At 25.4% G+C, this 7,808-nt stretch overlaps 2 protein-coding genes and 1 long non-coding RNA gene across 13 annotated transcripts in view; 1 reads left to right on the top strand and 2 right to left on the bottom strand.

Annotated features, from left to right (window-relative positions):
- The window catches only part of LOC126897024 (uncharacterized), a 2,414-nt gene extending 1,876 nt beyond the window's left edge, over positions 1-538 (bottom strand). The window contains exons 1-2 of one of the 2 annotated variants that reach the window (XR_007702006.1): positions 416-538; positions 50-212 (exon numbers count right to left, since the gene is read on the bottom strand). This is a non-coding gene — a long non-coding RNA (uncharacterized LOC126897024). Of the gene's footprint in view, positions 1-49; positions 213-411 lie in introns of both variants that reach the window. The other variant, XR_007702007.1, reaches the window with a different exon arrangement.
- The window catches only part of LOC126896987 (adenylyl cyclase 78C-like), a 59,295-nt gene extending 57,824 nt beyond the window's left edge, over positions 1-1,471 (top strand). For 5 of the 6 annotated variants that reach the window (XM_050670291.1, XM_050670290.1, XM_050670289.1 and 2 more), the window contains one exon: positions 528-1,471. In XM_050670291.1, the coding sequence (XP_050526248.1) occupies positions 528-961 (434 nt within the window). In that variant the 3' untranslated portion in view covers positions 962-1,471. The remainder of the gene's footprint in view (positions 1-527) is intronic. The other variant, XM_050670294.1, reaches the window with a different exon arrangement.
- A 1,920-nt stretch (positions 1,472-3,391) lies between these two features.
- LOC126896985 (uncharacterized protein PF3D7_1120600-like) overlaps positions 3,392-7,808 on the bottom strand; it is a 34,508-nt gene continuing 30,091 nt past the window's right edge. For 4 of the 5 annotated variants that reach the window (XM_050670283.1, XM_050670284.1, XM_050670286.1 and 1 more), the window contains 5 exons: positions 6,652-6,759; positions 5,326-6,196; positions 5,129-5,193; positions 4,893-5,041; positions 3,392-4,014 (listed from right to left, as the gene is read on the bottom strand). In XM_050670283.1, the coding sequence (XP_050526240.1) occupies positions 3,531-4,014; positions 4,893-5,041; positions 5,129-5,193; positions 5,326-6,196; positions 6,652-6,759 (1,677 nt within the window). In that variant the 3' untranslated portion in view covers positions 3,392-3,530. The remainder of the gene's footprint in view (positions 4,015-4,892; positions 5,042-5,128; positions 5,194-5,325; positions 6,197-6,651; positions 6,760-7,808) is intronic. The other variant, XM_050670285.1, reaches the window with a different exon arrangement.

Here is a 7,808-nt window from a genome sequence, read left to right as displayed (position 1 = left end):
ATATATATATATATTTTAAGTGAACAATTAGCATTAGCGTTATCGTTACCGAAGCACCCATTGATAACTCCAAAGACCTTATACTCGTGTCAAGGTTCATTCTAACAATCCCATTATGATCTATGGTCAAGTAGAGCATTAAGTGCTAAAGTCAACTAAATAATATATTTTTTTTAAAAACATTGAATTGTTATTTACTCATTTCAATTCGTCTATAAAAGTAAATATTAAATAAATTACATTATATTTAGTAGATAACTTAATATTTATTATTTGATCTACAAAAATGTTTATTTTTTGTCATTTTTTTCTGAATTGTATAATGAATAATAATAGTAACACTTATCGGCAAAGGATGTTTAACTGTGATAATAATTATATAAAAAATTGCTTGTATTAAAAATTACTAACTCACAATAACATTCTATTTAATGTATTGCATAAATGGTGTCACCAACGTAACTCGTCTAACCGCTTTGAAGTACTCCTCTTCTGTCACTGACTGGTACAATTTTAATTTTGTGTAGATGGCGGGAACAACCTGACGCGCACGAAGTCGCAATATCATCGAACACACCCCGGTCGGTTAGTAAACTTCAGCAGTTTTAGAGTGTCGAGCAGTCGACCTCAACATCATCAACGAAACCAATCGCAAAATTCGCATAGCATAGCCAGAGCGGTAGTGGTAGTTGGAGGGAGTCGGCTGTTAACGGCGACTACATTCAACGCACCACAGCAGTCTAGCAAACCATCAGTAAATGGGAGCAGCAGAACTTCAGTGGTAACTAAACCATTATTGCCAGCAATTGACTCTACGGCCGGTCAAAACTACAGGGCTACTCTGCGGTATTGTAAGTCTGTGTCTCCTATAGCCGAAAAACCTCAACAAAGCCCACCCCGATCCGTGTCCATGAACTTATCCAAAACATTGGAGGCTGTCAGATCCGTAAATATAAGATGATCAGTTGATGTGTTACCGGGGGTTTCAATAGCATTTCTTCTCTTCTTGTAAATACATTATAAAAACAAAAGAGAAAACCGTATTTGCCCAAAACCATTGTTTTAATTGTCTAACAAACTCCAGATTGACATTGTTAATTAATTCTATTATAAGAAAATCTACAAAAAATATATATTTCGACATAAACAAGACTTTTTAAAAATAATGCGTGATGGAGTCACATGGTAATTTAATTTTACGTTTGACCAAACGAGTCATATAATATTTAAACTAATATTGGCGTCTATTGTCTACTTTAGTCATACAGTTCATACAGAGTAGAAAATATCTATCTGACTACTCTTATGCTTTTGATACAATTAAAATGTCATTGTATTATTTTTTTTTTTTTTTTACAAGTTTTACAATCTTAGACTACGTTAAAATCATTTTATTTATATTTAATATTAAAAAAACACATTAATTTTTAATTTTCAAAATTGCCATTTTGTTAGAGCTCTTCTTACAAAATAANTTAACTTTTAATTTTCAAAATTGCCATTTTGTTAGAGCTCTTCTTACAAAATAAGTTGATGGATGGAAAACAATTTTAGGATACGTATAGCTTGTACATTTATAATACATATTCTATCCATACCCGCTTTATGTATTCAAATTCTTGTAACTCAAGAAGTACTTATCCTAAAGTTGTTATTGGCCCATCAAAAATGTTTGTAAGTAAAACTCTAAAGAACAGCTATTTTAAAATTTCAAAAATATTAAATTGATAATAAATATATTTATTATTTTTTTTTATTATTAAAAATAAATAATAAAAATAGCGAATTTTAATAGTATTAATATTTATTAAAAATGTCAAAACCTGGTGATACACTTCTATGTATACAAACTGTTTCTTTTATCATTAACCACTTAATTAGTCGAAAAATAAATAGTATCAAAAAGTATTTAATTGGTGTCTCTTATTTCAGTATTTCTCTCTATTTATCAATCATCAAGTGTTTTTATGTTCGCCCTTTATATCCATAAGGGTATCGACTTTAATTTTTCAAATGAAAACATTCGTAATTGACTAGATTATTTAATAGGTAAAGATCTAATTAAAAAAATGATTAGTCGATAATAATTTTTGGACTAATATTTCAGAAATTATTAACAATTTTAGAGAAGGTGCTACTATATGTGTCACTAGACATTTCTCGACCTTACATCTCCTCCATCCGAAGTATAAAAACGTTAGTAACTTCTAAAATATTGGTCCAAAAGTTGTTAACAACCAATCATTTTCTTAATTAGATCTTTACCTACTAAATAACCTTGTCAATTATGAATGTTTTCATTTGAAAAATTAAAGTCGATACCCTTATGATATAAGGGACCAACATAAAAAATACAACATGATAAAAATATAAATATTTAAAAGAAACCAATAAAAAATTGTTAATATTATCTTATATTTCGATCAAGTGATCAATGATAAAAAAAATACTCTGTATACATAAATGTTCCACCAGGAATTGACATTTTTATAAGGTTTGAACAGCGAATATTTTGTTACTTTTTTAAAAATAAATTTTACAGTTTTGCACTACATTAAAAATATATGAATTATTTGTCACATTATCATAGATCATATTTTTTATTTTAATGCGCACGATTCCATGAAAAAAATGTATTTTGTCTCTCCCCCTTGAAATCTTAATAACACAACTGTTTTAAAATTAATCATTTATTTTTGATAAACACAATCCAATTTAAGTCTAAATTTATTTTCATTGATTTACATCTAATGCTTTTACATTAATGTTTTCATTTATTACAATGTATTAATTTATCTACTGTAAATCTATTTACATCCTCGTTTGTCTTGTATATAAAAAAGATATTGATATACTTTGTAATTAAAGTTAAATAACTGTACTATTTTATTTTAAAATATTATTTATTTTTCAATTTTGACATCTATTCCTTAAAAATAAGAAATTACTTATCTCCAATAATCTACTAGTCTAGTAATTTTAACATAACTTATTGTAATATTTTATTAATAGAAATTTATATTACGCAAAGAAATAATAAAATTTTCATCTGATAAATCGACAAAAATATATGCTATTTATATATTATATGCCAAAAATGTAAATATAATATACGGTACTAATATAATATACACACATTTGATATTTTATTTTCTGAAAAATTAAAACAAAATTTGAATACAAAATTATACTATTGGTTATAGAAAAAACTTTAAGAAACAAATCAAATTTTATTTTACTTCATTACTATAATGATAATTTATACTTAGAGAGTATTATTAACTTGGTAGTCGTAATTGTTATATATTTCAATGCGAAAAATGAAATGTAAATATAACATGCACCTTAAAAATAAAGAATTGCAACATAAATAAATAGAATTAAATACAAATGATTTTTTAAATTTATATAATATAAATATGAAACTATAAATATTAGTTATAACATAAATGTATATATACATTAATAAAAAAAACATTCATTGTCATTATAAAAAAGGTGCAAACATATTATAGAACTTAAGATAATTTTTATTGTGACTCCTTTATGGAACTCTCATTATTCCATGCACAATCATCATCATCTGATGGAATTGGTGTAAGTTCTCTTGTAAGTCTAGGAGGTGTTGCTTTATTGTCACTGTTTAAGTCACTATCACTACTTGGTGAAATTAATCCAGCAAAGTCCATTTTTTCCAAAGCACATTTTTCTTCGGAAGGTCTAGAGCTAATATAATAATTAACAGAGGATAATGAATTTGTTTGAATCAAGGGTGGTAATACAGCTGATTTACTGTTTAACATAGTCATTTTAGCTCGAATTTTTTTAGATCTTCTAAAAGGAAAATGTTGACGCTTAATCTTTAGAGATTCACGTAATAATGCTTTTAAAGGAGGTGGTGACATAGAACGATAATATTCATCATTTGTCAGTGACTCCACTAAATCTTCTCCAGGGTTAATACCATCAGCAAATGACACACGCTTAGAAAGACTATTTTCTTTTAATTCATTTCTATAAATAAAAAATAGAAACAAAACATGTTATAACACAAATATTGATTTTAAAAAATATAGAAGTTCAGAGAATTTTTCTTTTATTAATTATCAAATATCTGGGAGTAAATTACCGTCAATCAAAGACAACTTAAGTTGGTAATTTTACAATATGACACAAAATATAGCAGATCCTTCAGAATGTAAAAAATTAAGAAGTAATTTTATAACTCCGTGACTTTGTGCAGCATTAGATAAATGTAAAGTGACTGAGATGCAATGGATATATTATAACATTTTTGGCTTATTCAAGTATTTCATCCCTTGCCTCTTATAAGAGTAACAATTAAATTTTTTAAATTGAAATATACACATTACGTATTATAGAAATTTAAAAATATACACTAGTAAACAACCAAATGGTCATTACTAGTATAGATAATAGTCAAAATAGTATTGTTAAACATTTGTTTCAACCAATAAATAAAACAGGTATTTTTAATAAATAACTGGTTTATTAGTTTTCAATTCACTGATAACTTACTCAAAAATCATAAATAAACTGTATTATTAGTCACCATTATTAAAAAAAATATAACTCAAATATCAACAGAATTAAAATTAACAAAAATCCGTCCTATATTTAGAGTTCGTATTTTGGTAAAAAATTAAAAACTTATATTTTTTTGGTCCTATTACAGTAGAAAATTGCTCAAATGCTCCTAAAACACAATTATTTTAAACTTGTAAAAGCAAATAAATTTTTTATAAAATGTCTTAATCATTTGACTACTTTATAATTTAACCCTATTAATGAAATGTTAATATATTATCACTTTAGGCAAACCATACTTCATAAAATATATTTTATACAACGAAAAAAATTATTATTTATACCTAAGAATACTAGTTGTAGGTGGTTGAAATAAGCCCAAGAATGGATGTTTCATTGTTTCCATATTATCGCTGTAACTAACTAGTAGTGTATCAGGTTGTTTCTTATTAACTCTTGACTTTGATTGCATGCGTATCTTTTGTATTATTAACTAAATATTAAAACAAGAAAAAACTGAATTAAAAATTTTTAAAATTAACAAAATCTTACAAATAATAAAGATAATAATTTTTCTTACATTCTGATTTAAAATGGTGTTCATTTTTTCTAGATCTTGAATAAGTATTTGTCCATTTTCCTCACCTAAATTATAAATTTAATTTATCAATATGAAAATAAATAGTGATAAGTGATATTATAAAATAATAGTAAATAGAAAAATTTTCATAAATTATACAGTATTTCAATAGTTCTATAACAAAAATATATAATAACCTGAAACATTATTTGACAGTGGATTACTTTTACTTTGTGAAGTGTTTGAGCAACTTTGATTTTGAACAAACTTTGAAACTTCTGTAGCAGAAAATTTAGCATTGTTTTCAGTGTTATTTTCATTAAATTCATGTATAATACTTTTATTGTACATATAACATTTTTCTGATGAATCACTACTATCAGAATCATATTCAGAACTTGATGTGCTATCAAATTTATTGACATTTTGTTCAACTTCAACAATCTCTCCATATTGATCCAATAAACCAGGATTATTCAACCAATCTTCACTGGAGTCACTATCTCCATCTACAATTTCCCATTCAACACCATCCAAATCATTTTCTACAATATCACTTTGTCCTGTCTCAGAATCTAAAGACTTATCATCATCATCACTATAAACACCAGATTCACAATCTGATGATGTATGGAAAGGAATTAAATCTGCATGTAGCCAGTATTCATCTATAGTTCCATTTTCATTGATATTAAAACAATGTCTCACACTAACTTCAACACTTTTATGTTTAGAAGTATCCACAGCAATATGCACCATACATTTATCTTCAATAGCACAGTATGCAATATAGTTATCACTGGTAATATAAAGGACATTTGAATTATCTTCAGCAATGGCAGAATAAGCCCGGGGTCGTAAAGGTATAGGAGTTTGAAGGTCTTGATCAATTTTACTTCTATGTGGTAGTTCAGCTTCAGGTAATATTTCAATTAAATTATTAAAAGCCTGTTTAGTAGTAGAAAATTGAATTGGCTTATGACTATATTGTTTAACATGTTGCAAATACAACTTGGAAAATTGATCATCAGAAGATTTTATAGTAATTTCACTTTCACAAATTTTGCCCTATAAGTAAAATAATATTATGTTAACATAAAATTGTAATTGTCTGCTTAAAATCTGAATTATCATCTACCAAGATTAATTAATTTTTTATGACAAAAGAAAATTATTTGATACATAGTAAAACTTTAAAGAGCCAAAAACTTCACCAGGGGAAACAAATCCAAATTCTTTAAGAAAACTTCAATTACTCAAAAAAAAAAAAAACTATGAATATCAAACAACTTATCTATTGGATAATGATAACTTATAGTTAATTTTTACAGACTTTATATTTAAAATAATTATGCATGATACTATATATAATGGCTTTTATTATATTAATTATTGTACTGAATACAAAAACTTTTTTTCATTAGGTTTAAATTTAATTACAATCAGTATTGCATTGTATATTAAACTAATTATTTAGTGTTCTTTTAATAAATAACACTAAAATTATTAACTTAATTATTTACCGGAGGTTCATTAGCAAATATTTTATTTGATTCTGCAGTATCTTGATGCATAGCAATATCATCATTGGAAGTATAGTTGGATGGTAAAATTTCCAAAACATTTCCAACCTAGATAAACAAACAATTTAATTTTTGTTTAGTAAGTAATGAATAGGGTGAAGACTAAACATTTTATAGCTTATATACGAAGCTGAGGAGGTATCAATTTTACTATGATGTTTTTTTTTATGTTTGTTGCCACTTTTTTCTGTTTATACCAGACTAATTTCTTTCAATGATACGTCAAAAAATTACAAATCTTATATTTAAAGACATTGCCCTTACACATTGAAAAAATTCCCTCTTTCATTATAAATGAAGAAAATATCCCAAAAAAGTACGGTTTTTAAAATCAGTAAATTTTGACATTTTTTAAACTTTTTTTTCTTAAAACTGCCATAACTGTTTTAAAAATGACTAAATCAATATAATTTTTTAATATAGATACATAAGGTATTTTCCTTTCATTTGCTATAAATTATCTGAAAATTTGACCCTTTACCTACTTAAGTAGTGAATTTAAAATAGCAATTTTGCAAGTTTTACTTTTTCAATTTAAGTTATGACATTGTTCTAGAAATACTCCGAACTACAAATATATGTTAAAAAGTATAATGATATCTGACAGTGATTAAAATCAACATCATAAAAAAAACGCTTCGATGCAAATCTATAGATAATGTTTAATTTTAAAAAATTGGTGGATTATTCTCAAAGCTACATGATATCCTATTTCCTTATTAATATCCTGATTACAAGTTTTATGATTTATAAGTATAACATATGAATAAATATATATATTTATAATATATAAATATATAAAGGGAAATAGTGTTATTTTAAAAAAAATGTATGTCGAAAGAAAGAGGGATATAAATATTATTTTCATAAAAATATTGTATTAATCCATACACTTTTTAGTAAGTTATAGCATTATGAAGTTAAAAATGTAAAATATAAAATTGAGAATTTTCACACAAAAATATCATTTGGTAGCCATTTTCACCGTGAAGACAAAATAAAGTGGGAATTTTTTTTCCATGATAAAGTATATTACATTAGCTTTAATTTAATATATATATATATAAATGTCATAGTTTCAAGAGTAAAATAAAATA

Source organism: Daktulosphaira vitifoliae, unplaced genomic scaffold (genome assembly GCF_025091365.1).
Source record: "Daktulosphaira vitifoliae isolate Bord-2020 unplaced genomic scaffold, ASM2509136v1 Scaffold_1, whole genome shotgun sequence".
Classification (NCBI taxonomy): domain Eukaryota; kingdom Metazoa; phylum Arthropoda; class Insecta; order Hemiptera; family Phylloxeridae; genus Daktulosphaira; species Daktulosphaira vitifoliae.
This window is presented reverse-complemented; position numbering and strand designations above follow the sequence as displayed.